The sequence below is a fragment of the Symsagittifera roscoffensis genome, chromosome 1 (assembly GCF_963678635.1).
Source record: "Symsagittifera roscoffensis chromosome 1, txSymRosc1.1, whole genome shotgun sequence".
Lineage (NCBI taxonomy): Eukaryota > Metazoa > Xenacoelomorpha > Acoela > Convolutidae > Symsagittifera > Symsagittifera roscoffensis.
This window is the reverse complement of record NC_087062.1, coordinates 40,237,235-40,263,892: the sequence shown is the minus strand read 5'-3', so window position 1 is coordinate 40,263,892 and position 26,658 is coordinate 40,237,235. Positions and strand designations below refer to the sequence as shown.

At 43.3% G+C, this 26,658-nt stretch overlaps 3 protein-coding genes across 3 annotated transcripts in view; 1 reads left to right on the top strand and 2 right to left on the bottom strand.

Annotated features, from left to right (window-relative positions):
• LOC134844256 (DNA polymerase delta catalytic subunit-like) overlaps window positions 1-26,658 on the bottom strand; it is a 471,945-nt gene that overhangs the window by 138,330 nt on the left and 306,957 nt on the right. The gene's annotated exons all lie outside the window — the stretch shown is intronic.
• The window catches only part of LOC134844317 (large ribosomal subunit protein eL32-like), a 386,626-nt gene that overhangs the window by 53,015 nt on the left and 306,953 nt on the right, over window positions 1-26,658 (bottom strand). The window lies entirely within an intron of this gene.
• Window positions 1-26,658, top strand: part of LOC134844247 (malate dehydrogenase, cytoplasmic-like) — a 37,385-nt gene that overhangs the window by 2,855 nt on the left and 7,872 nt on the right. The window contains exons 2-3 of the mRNA XM_063860840.1: window positions 21,966-22,172; window positions 24,817-24,992. Of these exons, the coding sequence (XP_063716910.1) occupies window positions 21,971-22,172; window positions 24,817-24,992 (378 nt within the window). The 5' untranslated portion in view covers window positions 21,966-21,970. The remainder of the gene's footprint in view (window positions 1-21,965; window positions 22,173-24,816; window positions 24,993-26,658) is intronic.

Here is a 26,658-nt window from a genome sequence, read left to right as displayed (position 1 = left end):
GACTGCACTGTAGTGACCCTTCACCGAACTGCGATTTTCCGAGTTAAGCACCTTGATTCGGAGATTGAACAAACCCGGAGGTAAATAGTATTACTAGTATTATTATTTATACAGCCTATATTAATACTCCTATACCGTTTTTCAGTAAAAAAACACACTAATCAGACCGGTTTTTAGGGTCTAAATAGCGATATTTTGATCACCTCACAAATCGCGATTTTTACATATATCGATATTTTTTGAAACGGAAAAAAGCGCTAAATTAGTGAGTAATTCGGAAGTGGTTGGAACTAATTGGGTACCAAAATCCGAATTTTCTTGATTTTTGAAGAAACAAAACGCTACAAAATAAGAAATTTTTTTGAAATTTTTGAGTTAGGACAGTAAAAATTTTGTTCCGTCAACATTCATATAAATCGACAGGTTTTAAAACCCGTTTAGCGATAACCTTCCGGGTTACAGTGAAATTGAACTTAACGTGTTTGATTTAGTGGATTCATCAATCCGGAGGGGTCCAAATAGCATTGTTTTTGGCAAATTTTTTCAACTGGAACGTTTTAGATCAGATTTTTTGCATTGAACTAGAAAAATATAGGCCTTGTAAGATCGGATCACTAATGTTTAGGTCGAAAAAAACAGAATTGCGAAAAAAAGTTAGGCGGAACCTATAAGAGAGAAAGTTTTTTGATTTTAGAAAAAAGACGTTTTGGTTAATAACTTTAGAACTACTGGACAGATCCAGTTAATCTTGGTATCATTAGGTCAGAAACAAAGTGAACTTACTCATAGAACAATAAAATATTTAAAAACAAGTATGAAAATTTTTTATGATTGTTTTTTGCAAACTCACTAATTCGAGAAGGTAGAGCCTTCACGTTTTATAAAATTTTTTTGGAAAGCCCTTACATCCCTACCTGTTTACGCTGTTCTAGACTAAAAGGGAAGGCTAAGGAAACCAGGTAACCATAGTCGAGTCGAAACTAGGCTAGTGGTAAGACCCTTCACAGTTAAGGTGAATTGTCAAATAAAAGGCTTAGCCTCAATCTGGAAGGGTCTTGGGAAAAAAATAGACCCTTCTTAGTTAGTTCCAACAGCATAATAGCATCGGAGAACGTATCCGGAAGGGTATCGCGTGAAAATTTTGAAAGTCTCTGAAAAGCTATTTTTACAAACCCGGAGGGGTCCCAATCCGGAAGGGTCCCAATTTTGCCAATCCAGAAGGGTCCCAATTTTGCCAATCCGGAAGGGTCCCAATTTTGCCAATCCGGAAGGGTCCCAATTTTGCCAATCCGGAAGGGTCCCAATTTTGTCAATCCGGAGGGGTTTTGTTTTTACCAATCCGGAGGGGTACTGTTTCTGCCAATCCGGAGGGTTCCTGTTTTAGTCAATCCGGAGGGGTACTATTTTGTTAAGACTTAATTAGACAGAAGAAAAGAAAATAGTGAAAGGTATTAGGTTATTAAGAGACAAATTAGGAACCAGTGACTGCACTGGTAACTTGCCTTTTATAAAAGACCAGACCAAAACAAAACAGGTCTAAACTCGGATAGTCGCGACACTAAGTCTAAATCGAAAAAGAGTTTATAACTGGTTTGCGTGGATTGAAACCCAAATCGTTTTTCGGAAAAGTGATTGCCCTGAGTATTTTACTTGGTCTAGCTCGGGCAGTCCGAAGGCAGATAGGTAACACAGGACTCGGTGGTTGCAATGGACGCCCACTAGAGAAAATTACTGCTTTTAAGTTTATTCTGTTTGGTGCAGCACCAAGCAGCGAAAGCTTTCTCTTCAGAAACAAGTTCGTTTATTACATTGCGACTGACTGAAGTACAAAACACATACGTATTTCATTGAAAAATTCTTATTTTTCTTCTTTTTTTGGTTTTAAATCAATAAAACCTGTCCCTGATTGGGTAGTGAGAACACTATCTCTTAAATAAATTGATATCATCACACTGTGCTAGTTTCATATCTTACAACTAATAATCGAGTATAGTGAATAAATTCTATACACGTTGTACTGTGATAACTTACAAGGATTCGTGGTCACTATTTTAGTGAAATTTTTGGAAATTATTGTGTTGTGTTATTGTTATCAGGAGTCAGACTAAAAGGACACTAGCAATCGAATTGAGTGTATAGGCAGTAAGAAGTGATATATTGAAAATGAGTCTAGACAGGCCAAGGATACCCAAAGTAAGTGATAGCTCCAGGAAATTCATACCAGAGAAACAGAGAAAAGCAATGAACGACCCTTTTGTGGAAAGGATCACAGAACCCGGACCGACAAAGGGAAGAAAGTTTCAGGCATAATGATTGAAACCAGGAGTCAAAAGTCCTCAGAAGGACAGAAGGCAAGGTTAGAGGTAGAGGTCCATTCGGACCCTGCCATGGATGAGAACCAAGGGGACATCGACCGGAAGGGAGAGGAAACAGAAGATTGGCGAGTGAATCTACTCCGGTAGAACAAGGCCAAGGTTTTGCCAGTGCCACCGGGACCCTGGACCGAGAAGAGATGTCGGAATTGTCCGACATCTCTACTGAAAATTTGGCGACTACAAGATCACACACAGACAACACCATGATGCTTGGCGTGACGGAGAAACCGGCAACGTCCCCATCGTTTTCACAAAGAGTGAAGAACACTTTCGGAAACTTCTTTTCAATTACCATGGGAACTGGTACAGGCGATGAAGCAAAAACTCAGGAGGAAGAAGAGGACGACGACGGGCAAGATGACTTTGGATCTCAAGTCAGCCTCAATAGCTCAACTCAGGAGAATGACGCATACACCGATAGAGAAGTTGGTATCATAGACAAATTTGGTGTGGTGAGGACAATAATCAAGACCACAAATGGATCAGGCCAGTCAACATGACGAATTGGGAAATGCGAACTTCGAAGAATAGAAACACAGGGCTATGTGACGCACCTGCGGATCCAGATGTGGATCACGAGAAGACGTCGAGGCAGAGAATCAAAGCTCGAATCTTGACCAGCACCAAGCTACCTGGGATTGACAGGGCGACACCGGCACTGGTGACAACAATAGTGGACAACGGAGCACCAATTGAAGAAGCCTTGACCAACATAGTGGGCAGCATAGGAGAACAGAATGAACAGATGTCCTTAAGAATGAGTGAACAGAAAGTGCAGTCCACGTCGAGAGAGAAAATCTGCGGGAACAGATCAACCGCAACAGACAAAAAGTTAGTAGAAGCGAAAAACGCATAAAAGAGAGAACGGATGAACACTTGGCGAAGAACCTGTCGCGAATGACGAGGGAAGCAGAGCAAAGAGAGTTACGATTGAGAGACGACATGGAGAATTTGTCAATTCAACAAGAGCAGACTCTTGGGACTCTTGACACGAAGATAGATGCGATGATGGAGAGGCGAACTCAGGCTATCACGGATAGGTTGGACGGTCTACTAGGCAGCATGAGTGGATCAAAAAAAATGGGGAATCGAACTCGGGAGAACCCAACAGGGAGCCGAGGGTGAACTTCAATGAACAGCAGAATAGGAGAAGGACATATGGATCCACTAGAGGAAGGGGCAGTTCATCAGGCTATGCCAGGGGACAATAGAACACGGGACCCAAACATCAAAGGAAGTTCAACTGGCAACAGACAGACCTCAAACGAACGACCGACGCAAGATACACATGCGACTGGGAGATGTGATTCCAGAAACCGGAGTCATGCTAGTCAAGGAAGAAATAATCCCAGCGACCAGGACAGGAAGGAAAATCCAGAGCCCTTATCAGGCGGCAATGATACTCAGGCGGGGCATTCAAGAGACGCTACATCAATGGCCACAGCCTTTGAAACTCTAAACAAGTCTTTGGAAACATTTCTTAAGAAGTTATTTAGAACCAATGAACGTAGTGAAAAGTCCAGAAGGGTTTTCAAGAAACCAAGATGCTTTAAAGACAAATCTGATGGCTGTATTGACACCTGGATTGATGTTATGAAACTGAATTTTGAAGAAGAGGACTTGTCAGAAAGACAAGAATGCAGTGCTCTTACCGGCAACTTCGAAGGGACAGCCCTAAACTGTGTGGTGCCCAAAAAGCAATACCAGCGGGATACTGCTGAGAAAATCTTTGAAATCCTTTTAAGTCGTTTTGGCTCAGGGGTGCAACGACACCAAGCAATGATGCGCTTCGAGAAACGGAGGCAACATGAAGTCGAGACGATAGACAAGTTTCTAGATGATTTGGAGATGCTGAGAAGGCATAGCCAACCATATGAGTCGAACAGATGGATGAACCTGGCAGTAGCCTCAAAATTCATCGATGGTGTGAAGAATGATGAGCTTCGAACAATGTTAGCGACACATTACACACCATTCGCAACCAATGCGCCAACACCAGAGGAGTTGAGACTCAAGTCAAGAGAATATCTTTTGCTGGAGCCTCCATCGAGATCTGGATATTACAAAAACAATTATGGTAATTTTAAAAATGGACCACTAAACCAAGTAAACAACTGGTACAAACCAAGGAACGATATGGACAAGAGACGCTCTTGTGCAAATTGCAGTTTGACGGACCATCATGTGTCAGCATGTCCAACTTACAAACAGGGCATGAAAGCAATAGGCTTTAGCCTCGAGGATGAAGATGCGTCAGAGGTCAATCATGAAGATTTCATGAGGGGAGTAATTGCAAAATTCGGCCCAAGGTATTTCTTCTGTAACTTGGAAGGTCAATTTAAATCGGATTGTCCACAATTCCGGGATGCTGTAGCAGACATCAAGCATCCAAGGCTTGAGGAAGCTTTATCGGGTGTGAAAGCCAGCAAATTTGGCCTGTTGAGTGAAGAGGAGGCACGCAGAAAATAAAAACGACAAGAGCTGGCAACGAAGAAGATGCAGGTGGTAACGGAAGAGATGCTTGAACCGGAACCAAGGACTGCAGTGGATGACTTCAAGATCGACTATAGGGCAGCCGCGAGGGATGCTCTAATAGAGTTCAGCAGGAATTGGTGAAGCTCGAACTAAAGAATGAGAAAATTCGGGAAAGGCTAAACGCCTTCGAGGCATCAGAAGTCGAAGCAACGAAAGCACTGAGTAGTTTGAGCATGAAACTAAATGTGATGTCTGGGCAGGCGTTCGGTATGGTGCCACAGGGAAGCAAAATACAATCGATAATCTCGGTAGCGGCACACCAGGTAATCAGAAATCTGAGTGAACCATCAGAACTCACTTTGATGCATTTGGATACATAAGCAGATTATCTGAGACAGGTAGAGCCACGCACTGAGTCAAGAGCTGTGCGAGCGCTACTAACAATGGGTGGCCCTCGAATAAAGAAGTTTCACGGGCTCTACGTGGAGGTCTATGGACCGTATCAAGTGAGGCTGAACGTGGACGGGATCAGTATCTACACTAGGACCTACGTGACGACAGACAGTGACTAAATAGGGCAAATCTATTTGGGTGAAGAAGAACTCCACAGAATTGGCCTTGACGCCATGATGGAGCAAGACGCGGATCACGTTGGATACGAAGCAGATGTGACTGCACATCTGCTCGACGCCAACGGGGAGAAAATCGGAGACACAGGGCTTCTGGACACAGGAGCGGTAGTGAGCTTGATGCCGATAAAAGCTTGGGAAAGAATGGGCTTCACGATTGAAGACCTAATTCCGACGAATCTCAGACTAGCGGCAGCCAATCGAGGAGCAATTTACGTAGCCGGAAAAACACCAATAATGGTCCTCCACATGGGCGGACGGGATCTTTGGATGACTCCGACCAGTTCAACTCGGGCAGAAATTTTGTCAGGATTTTCGGCGTGATGATTGACTTGAACAACGGCCTAATGAGGATTAGAAACCCGGACCGGAAGTATGTTAAGAAACCAACTAATAGAAAAATTGGAGATGAAAACGAGGTACCAATCTTCTTAGATAGAAAGGAAAAACTACAGCCGGTACAAGCTGTAGTAGCAATTTTTAGAATGAGAAGTTTAAATTCGTTAAGTGATAGTAAACAGGTTTGTTGGTACCAAACCCAAATAGTCAGAGTTCAGTGATTTTAGGCGGGAGCTTCTCGGTAACTCGAAACGGAATGTGTGTCAGTGTGTTATTGAACACACTGGACAGCACGGTTTCAATCCAGCGTGGTTACGCTTTGCCGATGAGGACCGACTATGAAGAGACACAAAACTTGAAGAGATATAGCGTGAAAGACTGCCCTTATCATGTCAATAAAGATATAATTTTAAAAAGAATTAATGAATTTAAATCTATTAGTAAACTGTTTTCAATGAAATCCGAAACGGACGACGGCTAGTCGAGCTGCTCGAATTTTCCGGAACGTCCCTCGTCATATGAATTGGAATCTGACAAACCGGTTTTGCCAGAAATAGAACACTTGAAAGGGAAAATAGGCGAGGGAGATTTTGAACCATTGCGGGCGGTTTTAAATCGGAACGCGGATGTATTTTCAAAACATAAGGCGGATATCGGTTGTTGCAACTTCGTCAAACACGAGTTCGAACCAGAGGAAGGCGCCGTTCCCCATAGGAACAGCGCAAAACGAATGACACCACATAAATTGGAAGCATGCCGTGCTGAAATAGAAATGCTGCTCGAAAACGACATGATAGAACCCTCGAAACCGCCGTGGGCTTGCGTGGTAGTCATGGCAAAAAAGAAGGGGGCAGCTTAGATTCTGTTGCGATTTTTGCTACTTGAACGCGGTGAAAATAAAAGGTGCGTACCCGATACCACGAATAGACGAGAGCCTCTCGAAACTTGGAGACGCCTAATTTTTCACCACACTGGACTCGGTTTCTGCCTTCTGACAGGTCCCTCTGCGGAAGAAGGACAGAGAGAAGACCGGATTCGCATGTGAATTGGGTTTGTACCAGTGGAAGCGGATGCCCGTCGGCTTGTGCAACGCAACGGCCACTTTTCAAAGACTGATGGCTCAGGCTGTGACCAGAGTGACAAAGAAGTACGGGAACCTTGTGATGTGTTACGTGGATGACGTGTTCATAGCAACACCCACCCTGGGAGACCACATTGATCGGCTCGAGGAGGTCTTTGGCTGCATGAAAAGAGCAGGCTTAAAATGCAAACCATCGAAATGTGAGATCCTCAGGGATTCAATCAAGTATCTAGGAAGAATGGTGGACAGGCATGGTGTGAGGCCGGACCCAGAAGCAGTAGAGGCTGTGTTGACATGGAAGGCTCCCAGAACGGACACACAACTCATGAGCTTCCTAGGATTCGCCAATTATTACCGTGAGTTCATAAAAGGATATGCAGACAAGGTGTATCCAATGCAGAAGCTGATGCGCAACAAAGGAAAGAAGTTCGAATGGAACGAAGAAGCACAAGCTGCCTTCGAGAACATAAGGCGAGAACTGTGCGAAGCGCCAGTGCTAGGCATGCCTACAGAGAGGGGCATGTATGTTCGTGACACAGAGGCATTGGTAGTAGCCATCTCAGGAATACTGCATCATGAGCAGGAATGGAATGGAAGAACAATTCTCCGTCCCATTGGATATGGTAGCAAGGTGTTAAGTGGCACTGAGATGAAATATGGTGCACCGAAAGCAGAAATGTTTGCAGTAGTCAAATGTTTGCGTATACTCGATGGATCAGAGTTATATTGGTAGATGGATAGTAAGATTAGATGGCTACCACATGATAATCGAGTACAGGATGCGTGATAAACACCGAAATGCTGACAACCTCAGCGAGAAGACCGACTTCTATGAAAGATTGGAACAGAAGCAAGCCAATCAGGCAGAAATCAAGGAAGGGGTCTCGTTTCTGGACAATGAAACTTATGAAGCGCTTCTTTTGACAAGATGGTTAGACAAGTCTGGACATCCGATTCCAGGACATTCTAAATTACCTATAGAGAAGGCAGCCGCGATAAAGATTCTATCTATCGAAGAAGGACCCGGTGCCCATGGATGTGTTGCTGCGCTCAAACCTGGTCCAGCTAGAACTCTCTCGCATGAACATAAACCGCTTCTCATTATTGGACAAAACGGTGCAGGTCACACCGCAAGTGATGCGGATACCGGGTGGATTGTTGGAGAGAGAAGTGACCAGAGATGACCCCCAATGGCAGCAGCCATGGCATCACTGACAGTCAGCGAGAAGGTGAAAATCATGCCGTCAAGACGACAACACAAAGAAAATGAAAGGGGTTGTAGGACTATAGTTCAGCAACTAGTGTCCTGGATAGCCCAAAACGTTTTAACAAGTACTTCGTACAAACGGAAAGAACAGGGGAACGGGACATAAAAGAAAACCGTCACCTTTGAGGATCAGGATCAGAGTGGCAAAGAGGTTGAACAGAACCAAGGGGAAGGAAATTTGTCCGGGGAGACGAATGGCGAGGAGAGCAGGCGAGTTCAGGATCAACACCCGGAAAGAGATAGTTTGTCCGGGGAGTCTGATGTAGATGAAAAAGTTCCGGATGAGGAACATGACCTGGAGGATAAAATTTCGTCCGGGGATTTCAGATGGATGAACAGAACACAAAAATTGATCCGGAGGAGGGAACTTGCTCCATCGCGGACTCTTCAATTGATGATAATTCCCGGAATTCAGGAATCGACACCTACTCCGACAGGAACTCGAGCTCAGGATCAGAACTGTCAGAGCTAGCGATCCACACACTACTGGTGGAGACTCGAGCAAGGAATCTGGACATGGAGGTATATGAAGACCCTGACAGTGATCGCTACCTCATACCATGTGAAAGAGTCTTTGATAACACAGCATATGATCTGGAAACAATAGCAGTACCAAAAGTTTTGATAAGCTTCTTGCCGCAAAACGAGGTGGTCAGGACTGATTTTCAACCGTTCAAACAAGAAACACAACCATTGGTGAAGATTTGGTGCGTTAAAATGGAAGATGATACGCATCAGCCAGATGAAATAAATAGCCAGATGAGGGTCATGAAGACGTACTTGAAGGCGAGATACAGACTCTCGGATCTTCTAAGGGCGCAGAGAAATGATCGCATTACGAGCAACCTGGAAAAGTGGATCGAGAATGGTTCTCCGGATAAAGGAGACCTCGAGGAAGACAGTTACCGTATCCTGAGACACTTCTTCTTGCAGAAAGAGGGAAGGTTATATCTGAACAAAGACGGGATCGTGGCTTGCACGAGAAGAAAAGAAGACAAAGTCCTGTACAAATATAATGCGATAGTGTTGCCGCAACTCTATCAAACAGAACTTTTATTCAGGTCACATGATCAGATGTGCCATCAGGGAATCGACAAAGTATACCAGAGGATTCTGAAACGCTTTGAGTGGCCTGGAATGAAAAAGGTACGCGAGAAGTGGGTAACATCATGTCTGTCATGCCAACAGGTCAAGGATCCAAGGAAGTTGCGATTTCTCTCGCAGTCGATCGAGTCATCTGAATTTAACGAGTCGGTGCAGGTTGATCATCAAAAGATATGCATGACAGACAGTGGTTACAATCAAGTCTTGGTCATGATAGACCACTTCACAAAGTATGCAGAGGCCGTGCCCCGCATAACTGCCTGAGCACAAGAGACTTGCGATCACCTAATCAACACGTGGATAGCGAGACATGGTTGTCCGATGACGTTTCAATCGGATAACGGAACAACTTTCGTGGGAGAACTTACGAAAGAGCTCATGAGGTGTTCACAAGTAGTGGCTCAAGTTCACTCCACGACATACCATCCCCAGACAAATGGCTTAGTGCAAAGGCAAAATCGAACATTAGTGTCGATGATGAGGGTATATTGCTCCAGGTACATGACCGATTGGGACAGATTTCTTCCACAGGTGATGGTAGCTTACAACAGCACGCAACACTCCACCTCCGGAGTTAGTCCACATATGATGTTAACAGGATACGAGAAGTCTTTGCACTTGACTTTATTTGACACAGAGTATTAGGGGAAGAAAACATCACCAAAAGTCTACGTAAGGGATGTGATTAGACGTCAACAAGAAATAAACGACTTGTGTAGACGGAACACTCAGCAGGCACAGGCAAGGCAGAGGAAAAGATTCGATAAAAAAGCAGCCGGTGCAAAAGCTTACTCGGTAGGAGACTACGTGTGGGTATTTCAGAACGTTATACCACCAAAAGGAACGAAAAAGCTCCTAAAAATGGAAGGGACCCTTCACGATTACGGAAGTGCACCATTAGGGTCATTTTATAGACTGAGTACTGGCAGAGCCGCTCACTACGAGAACATTAAGCCACACAACCCATCGACAGAAGACTGGTGTATACCTGCAGACATGGAAGAGGGGGATTATCTGATGATGGAACCTGCTTGTGAAGTCAACGAGAAGGGCACCAGGAAAAAGAATGATGGAAATGAGGTCGTAGAGGAAGGATCAAGTCCACCACTAGATCTGGATCTCAACGAGGTGATTGAAGCAAATGAATAAAACCTTACCCTACGCGGAGGAGGACTGTCAAGACCCCGAGCAAATGGAGGTCCCCAAGAATTTGGAACCAAATCTTCCATTTACGATACAAACTCGACAGACTGACAGGAAAAGACTCACGAAGAAATATAATCCTTACGGAGATGACTTCGAAGTGGACAGGATAGATATGAAGAAGATAGTGGAAGAAGTAGTGGGTCTAGAGGAATTAACTGTGTCACAGTACATCGACATAGTCGACGATCACGACGAGGAGCGGGTCGATGACCGGCCCAAGCCCGAATTAGAATTCGACGACGAGCAACAGCAATCTTATGAACAAGACTTGACTAATCTGCGTGTCCTGGATTGGCTGAACGAAATGACGTCGGACCCAAAGGAGACCAGTGTCACGATTCAAGATGTAGATCGTCAAAGCATAAAATACATAAAAACCTAAAGGGATGATCCTTCGTGGGCTGCCCAGGAAGGGCAATTACTCATTCCTGCTTCCAACCTCGATTTAATATCCAGTATACGATCGACGGGGATATTTTTGTCCGGGGAGTGGGGGTAGGATTTACCCACACTGCAAAGTTATTAATAAAAAAATTAAGAATAGCAAGAGAGACAGGTGATCTAGAAGCAGAAACAGGCAAGGAGCCTAAGAAACCGGACATAGGGAGATTAGTTGAGTCATATTTTAACTTGCCAAATGAATACTCAAGTAGCATAATATTGACAGATAGCAATTTTTTGCTCACAAATAGAACATGTGCGATAGCGATCACAGCAGACATGAGTTTTAAGACAGCGTTAGCAGCGGATTTTAAGAGAGAATATAAAGACATGATGCTGACCGCCTTAATAAACATCTTGGGGCATGATAACCGTGGGGACCGCCCCACGGAAGTCTATTGATGGAAGCATATGGAGAAAGAGGAGTATTAGACCGCTCGAACATGAGAATGATGAGGTGGAGAAATGGGGCTCTCTCGGGAAGTGACTTGGCGAACGAACCTGGATTGGGAAGTTCGAGGACGTACCAACCAGGTGAGATGCATTTGCCCACCAAGCCTATGCCTGGATTGAAGAAAATGCATCAGAAAATGAACAGCGAGGCTGCCTCGTCTAGTTCACAACTGAGAGCAGCTGTGCCACCAAAGAGGGCGATATTAGAGGAAGAGGTTCAGACAAACGAAAACATGCAAGGCCTCAGCGGAACGGTAGAAGAACTGGAGAAGACCAGAAGGGAGCAGGACGAAGTGACCAAGACCATGCTCAGTATAGAAGAAGATAGAGGCATGTAGAAGAAACTGTTTGAAGAGTGTAACAAGAAACAGGGTGAAGAAATAGAGCGCTTGAGGCGAGAGTACAAAGAGCGATCGGAGCGGTCGAGTGACAATCCCGGACCCGAGTGACCCCCTAGGTGATCCAGTCGTGGAGCAAACGGTGAGGAAGTTGATAGAAACAGCTGGACGATTTGTCGCTAATAGGAAAGCGCCAGGTTCCGGGGTGACTGCACCCTATGGAACAATAGATGACACGGGCAGAGTACAAGTTAGTGATACAACGTTACCGACAAAGAGCTCTAAGGTTCCAGACAGAGAGATACGAGAAATGCCGATGAAGAAAGTGTCCCGAGTGATTAACGCGCAGAAGAACAACCAGTTGAAGTATAGCTTCACAGGAGTTCCGGACACGGATTCGCGAGCCTGCTTCAATCGATCCACTTGGAGCACAGCAGTAAACCTGCAGCAATCGCCACTTGGGACATCACATCTGATACTGGGTGACAGCTTAGTCAGAGTGCTCCAGAATATGAGGACCTCCTGGATCAATTCGGTGATGGCCTTTGGAGGTGCAACGATAGCCCAGCTGTTTTGGTTGGTTGAGCTGATGAACCCAGGGAGAATCCCTAACATAGTGATCCTAATAGAGACGAATAACGTATCAAGAGGATCAGATGAGGAGGAGGCACAATGGGAGTCGATGATGGTGTGCCTATTTACTACTCTCTGGCATAAATTCAAGTGCGCGGTACTGACCGTCTGCACCGTACCCATGAGCACGGAAACGTTGACAACGACAGGAAGAAGACATAATGAAGGAGTCATCAGTTGGAACAAAATAATAAGGAACTTGGTGAGTCGGAACGCTGGACGGATGATCCTTATGGATACTAAATATGAGCTGAGAGAAATATGGATCAGGCCAGATTAACCCCCGATAGAACCCACTTTGATAACATTGAAGGACACGCTTGGTTGAACAGAGTTTTCCAAGAGCGACTGGATAAATTGGAAGTCGAGCTCTTTGACACGGGAGTGCTGAAGAAGGAAGAAACCATGAATGAGCCAGCAATTTCAGCCTTTGTGCCCCCTAACTTAGAAACACCTTTGGTAACGGTCCCAGCCGTGACCTACAGGCCGCAAAGCTCTAGCGAGCCAGGGCAAAGGACAGATATACAAGATCGATTGGGGGAAGCGCCAATTAGAAGAACCGTCCATCCAAGACGAAGATTAGAACCTGACAATCCGACCGCGGAGAAAACCAGCACCTAAAGATCAGAGACTACGAGTACCAGCCGAGAGGAGCGACGTCCAGGAAAGAGCTTTTTGATGTGGTCGAGGCCCATACATTCTCCCTGGCATACATACAAACAGGATCTGATGAAATTGAACGTTCAGACGGTGAGCTTTGCAGCAGATGCCATGAGGATGTTAAATGGAGCGAGATTGTCTGTCAACGGACTGTATTCAATAACAGGCGTGGACTGGTTGACAGCCGCTGGCATAAACTTCAGCTCTACAACCGCCTTGAGATTTGCCGACTTAGAGGGACTGCCCTCAAACAATACAATGGGTCCAGTAAATGCGAGACCGTTGCAGAATGTGAAGTTAAATCACGATGAAGGAAATCGAGAAGAAAGACCCGGAAGATTCTTGACGACGAGGGCACCAATAGGACAACAAGTAAAAATGTTCAGACAGATAAAAGCACCCCAAGGTCATGTAAAAGAAAGAGCATACCCGAAACAAGTAAACAAAGAAGGTGATGTTCAGAGATACGGTGGATTGAAGGCGATCAAGAAAGCTGAGACCATCTTTGCTGCGTACGACGAAGCAGAAATGAGGAAGGCAAAGATCATGGAAGTCGCGAGCTCAGACTTCGTGTATACCTCCAAGTCTTCTCTGTTTTGGCCTGATGTTTTAATGTTGGCAGCGATCGACCTGGACCTAATGCAATCTGTGTCGATGGCAATCGGGGTACAACGACTGACAGAAATGAACCCAATCACAATCGTATTTGCTGGCATGAACAACCATTTACACAGTAGGGGTTTCCTGAGCAGACTCAGAGAGCCTACGACAGCCGAAGACGCTTCATGGCCAACTATAAAGGATCTCCTGGAGTCAATGGGTGAAGTAGTGGACACCCTGAAAGAAGGTACCTTCACCAAGATAACACCGAGAGCCGTGTTTGCACCGTCTCCGGAATATGCACAGCTCCCGGACGGACTGAGGTTTGTATATGCGATGGTGGCTTTGCTCTCAGAAGGGAAATATGACGTGATCATATCTGCCCCAAATCGCGGAATAAAGATGGAGAATCTGAGGCCACTCAGGGCTGAATTACCTGCGGTGTGGTCTGACATCTCAAATGCGATGCGAGGATTTCAGGACCATTCACTACACATGCTAGTGTTAGACGAGGTACTGGGGTTGGAACTGTCCAACTTCAGCCGAAAGCTCAAATTGAAGCCAGGAATTGACGATGACCAGAGTGATCGTGGCAATGTCAAACGATTTATGGTTCTGAGGAATGGAAATAAAAGAGGAATGAGAGAGAAGGAAGAACTCCAAGGAGACCAGAGCTCATTTGGAAGCGATTGTTTTGAGAACGAAACCAGAGGCTAACAAGTGGCTGCACTTGACCTCTCGGATAGCAGCATTAGGAGCGGATGCTTTCGAGCGAGGCCCAGTGATGATCAGGAAGATCCATGCCTACTTAGTGAAAGAGGTAAACCTCGCTGAGAATGCTGAAGAGAAACCAGCCGAGTTCGTGAACAGAGTGTGCCAAGTGACTCTGGAAGCTTTCTGGACACAGAATGTGAAGGGAGAAGGAGGCTTTGACCGGACTGACAGCATGTTGGAAGGGCTATAGCCGGATGGACCGCGTCCTTCTTGGCGAAAATATACCCTTCACTTTCTCGATATCTGATAAAAGAATTCCTCCAAGTAGTCGTAGAAGTATCGTTCATTGAATTACTAGCCCTGTTCGTGACGTTTGGAGCAGAGAACTTTGTGAAAGGACCAGCGATACCTCTCATCGAAGGAGTGCAGAGTTTGCGATTGGACGGACTTCTAACGTTGATCGCGATAACGCATGGAAACTTGGGAGGATTGATGAACTTGACACGCTTTCCGGAGCAGATGAAAGAGACAGTGAGGAAATTCGATGTGAAGCGATCCACAGATTCCTGCAATAAGATAAGAGATTTGCGACATACTCATATCCAGTACCTCCTGCATCAGAATCGCTTTGGAACAGAAGAGGACGAAACGATTCAGAGGGAGGAAGACGTGCGACGTCATGTTGGGGGCATGCCCCTACTAACTGATCTGAGCTTAGCTATGAGGACCGATCCCTTAGCATTGATCAGAGGAGCCACGGAGTTTGTGACGGTCATTTATGGACCTGCAGTCACTTTTGCGTTCCCTGATGTTAAGGTGGAAGCATACAGGAGGTCGGTGCTGCTCCTGAACCTCATATCAGCAGTGAACGGAAGTGCGCGGAATTGGTGTGAGCAGCATGTAGTGCGAGAGCTCATGAGCAAAGACCTATTGTTTGCAAGGATATCGGAGTCAGAGATGACAGTCATTAATTTGACGATCACTTCCGTGATCGTATGGGAGAAGTGGATAGACGACACATCGAGGTGTTGCCAAAGCTCAGGAACTTAAGGCCGCATGATAAAACGAATGGCGAGATCACATGAACTCCTGGTCTAATGACCGCGTACCATAAGGTAAGAGAAGAGACGAAAGGCTGGGGTGACTACAAGAAACTGCCGGAGGAAATCCCTGAATTCCCTCTGATAAGGAGGATTCTGCTCGGAGCAGTCTCCGTAGTGCAAACCCCTAGAATGGAAGCTTTTGAGACTAACGAAAGGAGAATGGCGAAATTCTTTGAAATGATGGATCCGTGTTTCATTGGCAGAAAAGTCGCAGTGCTGCAATATACGCAATTTATTTACACTGATGAAGCAACGAGGAGACGAATGAGCAATGCAGCGACTCCGAACCCTGAGAGGTTTGACGAGGAATGGGCGAAACTGGATCTAGCGCTTATGGTTATGAGAGGCAAGGCTGACTTACCAGAAGCGTCCCTAATCATAATGAGTGTAAAACCAGGGTTAGCGGTGGGAGGAACCCTACAGACTAGAACCATGCTAGCACCCTTCGAACCATGCTAGCACTCAGCGATTTCGAAGACGGCACTGACACGTTGGAAGCGAAAACTGAGCCTGCAGACGAGGGAACTTCCACGCTGGAACCTCCGTCGGCCGTCATGAGAACGAACCGAAACTTGCCGGAGAGCAGCTCTCCGAGCAATTCTAAAAAGGCCCAACAGAAACTCTTAATGGCATCACCAAGGAGAAAAAGGATAGAAGGCACTGCCAGAGTACCTTTCTTGGGAACGTTGCCCGAAGAAGAGTGGGAGGTGCATCATAGAAACCATGAAAATAGGACGGGATGCAGAATGGACAGAGTGGCCTTCATGGAAGAAGTCTGGGCAGTAGTTCAGAGCTACGGAACACAGTCTATTTTCAAACTAGGTCTCAACCGACCACTAATGCGGAAAGTCCCTGACAAACTCGACGAGTGTGAAGGGAGATTGAGCGAGTTATTGATCGAATGGGCCACTGACGAAAGTGAGGCAAAGTCTCCTATCAAGATGACGGCGCAAGAAGACAACGGAGAAGTGGTATATCTGCCGAGAACCCGAAAGGGAACGATGCGATCAAAAATGGTGATTGACAGAATTAATGAAATGAAGATGAAACTGGGCAGCCAGGTGACATTGAGGAAAACGGGAAAGACAGAGGTGGATTCCGAAATCTCGATGAAAGCTGTCAACTCAGCTAAAAGAAACCGCGTCGAAGAAGCTTGGACTTGGGACAGGGTGATGATCGATTGCCTGGCACAGACAGGATGTTGACTGACGTAGCGATGGTTCCACCCGTTCTCATGGCAGGAATAAAATCAGCCAGTTACAAAACTAAGAAGAGTGACCGCACTCTGACTGGAGCAACGTTAGAAATGGTGATACTCATTCAATTAGAGAGAGTACTCTTAAAGACTTCAAACCGTCTTCCATTAATTCCGAAAAAAGAAGGGTCGTAGGACAGCTAGTCCCAGTGGAATATAACCGACTAACAGTGTCGGAAACTGTATCGATTGATGAACCCGCCGGTGGATACATGGAGATGTTAGAGTACAGAAATTTGGCCAGAGGACACTTAATGGCTCTGGAAGACAAAAGTGCCATGGAAGGTTATTTGGAGACGATAATGCCAGGCACCACCCTGAAGCAGGAGGCATACGGGACTCTGGTATCGTCTGAAATGCACGCGGAAACGATCTAGCAGTTGGTGAGCCTTACATGGAGAGCAGTAGTGTTACGATACTTTGAAGAAGAAATGAGAACCACGCCGAGGATACACGCTCTGATAGCAATACCCTATGTGAGAACAGAGTTACCACTAAAGTTCGCTCGGTGCATGATTGGACTGACTCGCGGGGAATATGATTCGGAAGAAAGAAAAAGATCGTGACGGGAAAAAGTGTTCATAATGACGAGTGTGAGAGATCTGATGACCCAAGAAGGAGCAACAGTAGCGTGCACGAAGCGGAGAGACGCTCTCTGTTTCGTTCGATTTATGATAGAACAAATTTCAGTGCCAGCATTGAACATTTGTGTCAAGATGCTAAGGGAAGGCCGTGAACGAGCGAAAACCTCGCTCTTGCTAGCACTTTTAGACATAAATCAGAGCAAACCCATGCAAACAAACATGAAAGAACCCGTGGAACTAGAACCGATGAAGAAAATAGACGAAATAAGGAGGTTCTCAAACAAGGAATTGAGGCTCACTAAGGAATCCATGGGAGCACTGCCGCGATCCAGTGAATACTCTGGACCGATCAGTAAAGAAATCATACAGTTACGTATCCGGAATCATAGGGATGGCGTACAACCCTTTCCTAAATGAAGACATACGCGATTGCTTCTTTGATTACGAGCAAGCAGTTTTGCTAAGATTCTGGACGTCAAGAATCGCAACGATAGGAAGCGCTGCTAATCAGCAGACCAAGCTGGGACTAGTCTTGGAGGAAAAGATGACTGCATCTTCAGTGCCAAAATCTGACAACATAGTGGAGTTGGGATTGGGATTCTCGGACGAATTGCTGAGAACGAGTTTGATGGTAGTGTGGGAACTAATGAAACCACCCTGGTGTCCGAGTCCCAACGGTGATTCGATATTACGTGCGAAACAAGATGTGCAGAAGGAACTGAACTCAGACTGTAACTTGCGTGACCTGAACTTCATCTATAATTTGATGACGATAGCCTCTAAGAGCAACGGAGAAGACAAGGTAGAATTGCCTGGCTGGGGATCAGAGGACTGGGTCAAAACTGGTAGCTGTCTGGCGGAAGTCTGTGGACTGGAGGGTCACGTTTGTGGAGGTCTGGACTGTGTGAATACCCTGGAGAAACAACACAAGAAATTGACGGTATTGTTTGGAAACGTAGTGATGAAAGCAAGAACAGAGACGGAACTGATAGCAGATTGCCATGGAGGAACCGAGGTGAATCTAGTGACTGCACTAGGATTCTACAGCATGTTTGGTTCTTTAGGGTCACTATTGAATCTAGAACAGAAACATGAGATGGTCACAGCCATCAGTGTAGAAGTATTCCCAGGAGTTCTGCAGACTGAGCAGAAATACATAGGGAAATGGAGGGAAGCAATCGAGACGGAAATGAACATCAGACACAGTGAGACTTATTGTAGACCATCAGGAGCACGATATTTGGTGGGTTCAACATTGGCTCCAATATGCAAGAGCAGATACCCAGTGCATTTCGTAGCGGTGGATGTGAAAAGTACGAGAACGATCGTGGATCAAGCCTTCTCAGTGCCGAAATTCGTAAGACTAGCTAGATTGTCAGAAAAATCTTACGAGTTTTTGTGCAAAATGTTCTCAGCAGTTCCAGAGAGCCCCAAAGAGGAGTTAGAATCGATACTGGGAAAGAAGTTCATGGGATACGCCAGCGGGAACTTCAGTGACTTTGAAAGACAAAAGCAGAAAGGATGAACAGTCACGGATTACAATGCAGTAGATGAGAATGATGAAGTCCACCGAGTGATAATGGAAGTTGAACCACTACTGGAAGCCTCGGGAAAACGTAATTGGAGGAGCATCATGTCAACACATGATGAGTTCTCCTGCCATTGCTTGCTACAAACATGGTGGCACGTCGGGCGTAGTAATCTGGTTTTGATCTGGGACTGTGGAGAGCTGCTCTCCATGGGTTTACCAGATTCATCACAGCCCATAACGATAATGATAGTAGGAATTATGATGGTGATGCGATGGCTGGAAGCTCATGTAAAAGAGAACAACAGACAGGAGGCGCCAACGAAAGAACAATTTCAGGAATTGGATTGTCTTTAAGATTTAGATTTTTTGAGACAATGTGCAAAATCTTGAACGTTACGATGGAAGTGCAAAAGATATGGGCCACAGCACGACTGATGCCATGGTTTAGAGCCAATATGACTGCTTGGTTGTACGAGTATGCTAAGAAGCATATGTCGAAGCACAGCAGAGTGTACACTGCGTATCAGCTGGACATCGGAGCAGGAGCTTTTAAGCGAGCTTTTTTAACTCATCGGAATACTGTAACCACGTGACGTTGTGCCGAAATAGAGAATCTAACGTTGATGCTCTGCCTTGTTGTAAGCAAAGAGTAGAAGAGCCGAAGACTTGGAGGACTGCAAGACACAGAGACTGAAAGTGCGGAGTCAAAGTCGCAGGAGTAGGAGATGGAGCATTGACAAATGGCCGAAAAACAATAACCAAAAAGAAAAAAATTAGAAGAATTTAGAAGTTTTAGAACTTCTAAACGACGAGCAAAGAAGGTAACAAAGAAGCGACGAAAGAGAAGATGTTAAAACTCAAAATTGTTTTGTATGTGACAAAAAACTCAAATGACAAACAAAGCAAGTGAGTTTCCAATTGAAACTGAAAAGAAAAAATTTAATTGAGTTTTAAAGGTTAAAGAATTTGTTGCATTTATAAATTTGCATTTTGATTTTAGTTAGTGGCTTTAGTGGCACTTACTATTTATTTGGAAAGGCTTGAGTGAAGAGTATATTGAAACATTCCATCGTGCATGAATGTTTTTAATCAACTAGGACGACTGATCACTTTGTGGTGACATTAAGGGCTTGGGTAATCTCTTGAAGAGGGAGATTGTTTCATTGTTCCTTCTAACCACCGAGTTTCTTATTTTTAATATTCAGGGCCAGTAACAACTAAATTTCCGAAGCGAAGAAGCATAGTAGGATAATTTTAGGTTGTGGGTTGGCAGGACTGTCCTGCGTTCCTACACTTTTTAAGTCTAGGAAGAAAAAGTTTTCAATCGGGACACAGACATTGGAAGTCAGAAAAGATGTTTTATCTTAAATATATCCTCGAAAAGTGCAGATTGGTGAAAGAATTTGGAAGGCTATATTAGTGTAGTATGATGCCATGTATATTTAGCAGCGAGTCGATATCACGTGGATAAAAGTAACTTTATGCATTTTGTAAATTCTGTTCGATGACACTGTACTATTTTGATGAAGACTACGAGACTAAATAGGGACGTTGACCGGGCTGTCCGGGGAGTATGTGACATTCGACCAGAATGTACGAAAAAATGCAGTTTCGCATTCGAATTTTTATCGACCAGACAAAGAACATCTGACCTGGAAGATTGATGGTTTTAATAGCTTAGCAGCGTTATTTGAGCAATTAGACGAATCGGGAAGGATTGGTTTTAACTGACATGCTATTTTTAAAAATTTCGATTTGGACGTGAATGAAACGTAACCTTTTTAAATTTCGCACACACTGAAACGGCGAAACAGAACAACAATAGTAGCAGTGAAAACAACTAAGAGAAAACGACAACAGATTGAAACTGTGATTGGAATTTGTCGGGAACCATTCCAAGTTGTAACGATTGTGCCGCTACAATCGTTACAACGTAGAACCCGAGAACAATGAAGGGTGTTGGGATGGCGTGTCCAGCCTTCCTTAAAGAAATAAGGACGTTTTTTCCCGGATTCCAGAATCCGGAGGGGTCTCGGGCCCAAGACTCAAACTGTTATAAATTAATTTTTAGCTTCCTGGTCATGTCCTGAGTTGAATTTAATTAACATCCCGATTCATTTTCAGAGAATGAGAAGCTAGGATTGAGGGATAGGGTTGATCCATCTTCGATGGAGATGACGATTTTTATCTACTGAATAAAAACAATAGTAATATAATTAATAGTAGTGGACCTGTTTTTAGGAGTGACCTCGTGGTATGGGGACACTGAGACCCAGCCATGAGCTCACTATTTTTGCGTATAATCAAGTTAATTTGAGTGTTTTGAACGAAGCCGGAAACAGTAACGTTTTGTCGACCCGATGTTAGAAAGACCACCAAAGGAACTGGCTTCGGCAGAGACGGTGAAAAGCCTGTAGAGCTGCGTTTAGACGCTAGCCAGTCGTTTTTGAACCTAGCTTTATTTTCCGTCGATATGTACTTCCGGGCTAATGTTACAAAGCATGTCTTATCTGGGACGCGACGGTTGTGGACGCGATCACCCCGAGCAGGATTTCTAACAACCCTTGCCAGTTCTCAGCAGCTACCGAAGCAGAAGTGAAAAAAACCTCTAAATACTCGGAATTTATTAACAGAGGTTGTATCTTTGCTCTGGTGGCCTTTGAAGTACAAGGTCGTTGTGGACCTGTCACGTACAGTTTCCTACGCGCGCTTGGTAAATGTCTATCGGCTGCTACACAAGAACCTAAGTCGACACTTTACATTAAGCAGCGTATCTCTGTGCCTCTACAGGTTGGTAACAGTGCTTCTGTTCTGGGCACACATGACACATTATCTCGTGTCGAGTTGCGTGTTCTATTGAAGAAACGTAACCCGTATCGATTTTAATTGAAAAGGACTTAAACACTAGAAGCTAGTGACGGACCCGACGAACTTTTTTATTTGTTGAGATAATTCAAGCGTTTCCTCATGTTTTCAACACCTTCCTCGCTCCCAAGAACAGATCATTATTGTATAAAGTCGGATATATTTTTATATTTTTGTAAATATCGCTTGTTGATTAATTCCGATTCTCCATTGCACGGTAACCGGCTATCCTTGTTTTCAATTGCTAACGATATAATTCTTCTTTCAAATTATGTTCAATGTATCATAAATGATTCCTCATGTTTATTATAGTTAAGATGTCAACTGAGCCATTGAATGTCTGTGTAACCGGTGCGGCCGGCCAGATCGCGTACTCTTTGATTTATATAGTCGCAAAAGGAGAGGTTTTCGGAAAAGATCAGCCAATCAATCTTATACTACTTGATATACAACCGATGATGGGTGTTCTCGAGGGTGTCGTGATGGAAATTCAAGACTGCGCGTTTCCCTTGGTGAAAGGTGATTGATTTATTTTTCCCAGGTGGACATTAAGTGAGGTATAGAAATTGTAAAGCCTGGTGGTTGGTTGCTTTTTCTATTAAACACATTTAAACCAAGCTGATATAGAGAGTTGCAAAAAGTTCGGACAGACAGAATTAATTAAAAAGAGCAACTGCCTAGACATCAGCGGAAATAAAAACTGAAATATACATAACGTCGAAAGTTTATAAAGCAGAGTATCACTCAAAACTTATAACCACGGCGGGCAACTGTTTCAGAAGCGGCGAATAGTATGCCTTGAAACAGGAAAATTATTGCAAAAGTGGCTAAAGTTTTTCTAAATTTTGAATGATTCGATCATTGTTTCCGTTTAGGAGCGCCCTAACCTGTTTTTTTTTTGTTCAAAATAACTCTAGATTTTGATTTTTAAACTAATTTCGCTAACTATTTTTTAGTAAATCTGGATGTTGATCGCAGTATTTAAAAATTAGGCTAGCATAATCATCGGATAATCGACGATCTTGCTTTTCGAATTTGGTCTGACAAAAAGTTCAAGGTTGTCCGGCTTCAGATTTTGCATGCAAAAAAGCGTCGAAAAGCACTGATTGCTCATTTTAATTAATTCTGTCTGTCCGAACTTTTTGCTACTAATTATACGTTTGCAGAATTAATATGTTTTTGTTGGTTCGAAAAAAGGATCTCTATACAAAAGTTCTATACCCCTCACTGATTTTCTTCATTGGTATAGTGTGAGGGGGCTAAAATGGGAGAGACCCTCTTCTATTGTTGAACCAAAAAAGGTTATCGATTTTGTAAGTTTATCTGCTTGGGTTTAATGTGTTTAAGCCAAATCACAGATTACTGAGATAATACAAATACCAGCAAACTTCCCTCCCAAATCTGAAATTTTGGATTCAACGGATAGAACAGGTTGTAGGAAGCTCCCCTGCATCAGCGGCTACGACCAAATTTATGTATACTAAAACTTATGGCCCTCAGAAAAGTCAAATTTTCGATTTTTGACCGGTTTTTAAAACTTTTTGGCCTTTCTCAAAAACTACTCTCCCAAATCTGAGATTATAGTTTCAATAGGTAGAACGGGTTGTGGGAAGCTCCCCTGAATATGCGACTACGCCCATTTTTATAATACAAAAATACTGACTCCGAAAAGTCCATTTTTCGACTGTTTTTTGAAACTTTTTGGCTGTTCTCGAAAACGACCCTCCCAAATCTGAGATTTGGTTTTAATGGGTAGAAAGGGGTGTGGGAAGTTACCCTGCATAAGCGACTACGCCCTTTTTTATACAAAAAATAATGACTCTCGGAAAAGTCAATTCTTCGATTTTTTTTAACCTTTTTTGAAATTTTTTGGTTTTTTTAGAAAACTATCCTCTCAAATCTGAGATTTTGGTGTTAATGGGTAGAACGGGCTGTTGGAAATTTCACTGCATAAATGACTACGCCCATTTTATTAGTGCAAAAAGAATGACCCTCGGAAAAGTCAATTCTTCGATTTTTTTACTTTTTTTTGAAGTTTTTTGATTTTTCTAGAAAACTACTCTCCCAAATCTGAGATTTTGGTTTTAATGGGTAGAACGGGCTGTGGGATTTTTCACTGCATAAGTGACTACGCCCATTTTTTTTGTACAAAAATTAATGACTTTCGAAAAAGTCGATTTTTTGACAGTTTTTTGAAACTCATTGACTTTTCTCGAAAACTACTCTTCCAAATCTTGGGTTTTGGTTTCATATGGGTTAGAACAAATTGTGGAAAGTCCTATGCAGAAGCGGTGACATGGCTGATTTTTTCACACGCTGAATTATTTTGAGAACTGTCTCTAAATCTTTTACTACTACTACTACTACTACTACTACTGTTGTACTTTGTTAGACGGGGTGAAAAATCAAAATGCATTCGTTGATGTCAATCTTACTATTAATTCTTTGCCTGGTTTAGTTTTGGCTTGAAGACTGTTTTCGTCTCCAACGGCAAGTTTTTATGCTGAGTTTCATTAAAAAAAAATTTTTGATGAGTTTCAATTTGAAAGTTTGTGTTTCAATTTAAAAATTTTAAACGAATTATTTATTCCATCTTTTCTCAAATTTTTCCCTGACAATTTTTTGTTGGTCGAAATTAAAGTCCAAAAAAAGCTGTTTTCGTTCCGCCCGTTCGAGCCGTGATACCGTCAATGGTGTCGAGCAAGTTTTTTTGAGTGACTCCCTATCTTGGTTGTCAAACAGGTGTTTCCAGCTTTAGCTGGCTTCTAGTATTTTGTTTTGCTATCTGATGCAAAAGCTTTAACTGGTCTGTAGTATTTTGTTTTGCTAAATGATGCAAAATATCATGCATTTTGATATACTTCGCACGGAAGAAGTAAAATTTATCATACTTTCAACCAGTAGTGAAAAAAATCGGATTTATATGAAAAACCAATTTACTTGATTTCTTAGGTGTGAGTCTGGTTTTTATGCAGCCATACACCCATGTTATAAGAAAAATGAAAAGTATTAAGAGATTGTGTTCAGTACTTCACACAAATTTATGTCATGGGGACACATTTCTTAATAAGTACCATTTATTGTTTCTCCAATAATTTAAATTAGTGTCGAAAAAATGTGGAAAAACTAAATTCTAGTAGATGTAGTAGTATAAATGTTGTAGATGTCGTGGCAACTGCTGATCCTATGGTCGGGTTCAAAGATTGTGATTCAGTTTTCATGCTGGGAGCGATGCCTCGAAGGGAAGGTATGGAGAGGAAAGATCTCTTAAAGGCAAACTGCAAGATTTTTGAGGCCCAGGGAGCTGCCCTGGATAAAGTTGCCAAGAAAACTGTCAAGGTGAATACAATTTTAAACTTTGTTTTTTTTTGCTATCTTATCAGCGTTGCCAGGCAAATATCACGTGGCTGTTTTAGCTCCCAAATCAAATCGCATGTTCCTAAAATCTTTCTTTTTCATAGAGTAACAATCGGAGCTTTTTCGAAGGCATATATTTTTAAATTTGTTGTAATAAGAAAGCACGAAAAGCTTATTTTTGTAGATAGATTTTTGCAGATGCGAGCTTGCAAGTGTAAACATATGTCAATTAATCTCCACAATGTCGACCAAATCTAAAAATTGTGATGAAAAGTTTTGTGCAAAGTTGATGCGTTAATTGCACAGCAAATGATCTAGTTCGATTTTTTTAAATCAAATCGCAGTCTTTGTCACCTCAAAGCCATGAAGCTTTTTGAAGATATGATTTTCATTTCCATTCTGTTTTTTATAACTCAAGCAAGCGCTAGTAGCTTAATACGAGTCTATATTGTTTTGTTTTAAATTCAAGCAAGAGCTTCTAGCTTAATACGAGTTTTCTAAATTAACACTTGCGAGCTTAGTGTATACGTTGAACTCAACTTTTTTTCAACCTCTTTGCGACTTTATAGCCTTGAAGGTTTTTGAAGATATGAGTTCGAATTCCCTTCTGCTTTTTTATAACTCAAGCAAGCGCTAGTAGCTTAATACGAGTCCATTCTGTTTTTTTTTAACTCAAGCAAGCGCTTGTAGCTTAATACGAGTCCATTCTGTTTTTTAACTCAAGCAAGCGCTTGGAGCTTAATTCGAGGAAATTTCTTTGTATCTGTTCTCTGTTTTTTTTTGTTTGATATTTACAGATCGTTAAACGTCCTTGGCTGAAAGGTAAGCTTGTGAGGCTCTAAATCTTGACCTCGCAGATTCGAATCCGACATCTATCAAAAGTTTTAGTAATTTGAAGCTTATTTCTACTGTTTCTTATTTCCCTTTATGGAGCTGCTTTTTGTTGTCTTTTCTTGATAGTGTTTGGGTCACATGCGTGCGTCACGTATCTCGCCATCGCTAAGCCAATTCAGCGTATAGTTTTGCATGTTTAGGCAAAGAATTTTTAAACATGGAAAAGTCTATAATGTTGCGAAGCTTAAGAAATATTGCGATTTTCCGGTTCATGATTGCAAGGCATGGCGCAGCTAAAGGCAAAGCAGCGCAAGGCAAAGCAGGGCAGCACAAAGGTATAAAATGCATTGCATTGCAGAACCACGATGGCATGGCAGGTCAGCGCAAGCTAGTGCAAGATGAGGTTGAACAGCGCAAGGAAGCTTGGTAATGGATAGACAGATGAATCCAGCCAGACAGTTATCCATCGATCTATCCATCCAACCATTCCTTCAGCCATCTAACTTGCTATTTATCCACCCAATCCGCCATTTGTCCAGTTATTCATGCATCTATTTATTCATTCATCCATCTAGCCATGCATTCATCCAACCAGCCATCTATCCATCCTACCAGCCATTCATTCGTCTAACCAGCCATTTTTTTATTCAACCAGCCAGCTTCTTCTAAGCCATCCAATCAGCTATCTATCTTTCCATCTATTCATACAGCCATCTATCCACCCATCGAGGCATCTAACCATCCATGCACCTAATCATCGGTGATCAATCCATGAATCTAGTCATCGGTCATCAATCCATGCGTCTAGTCATTG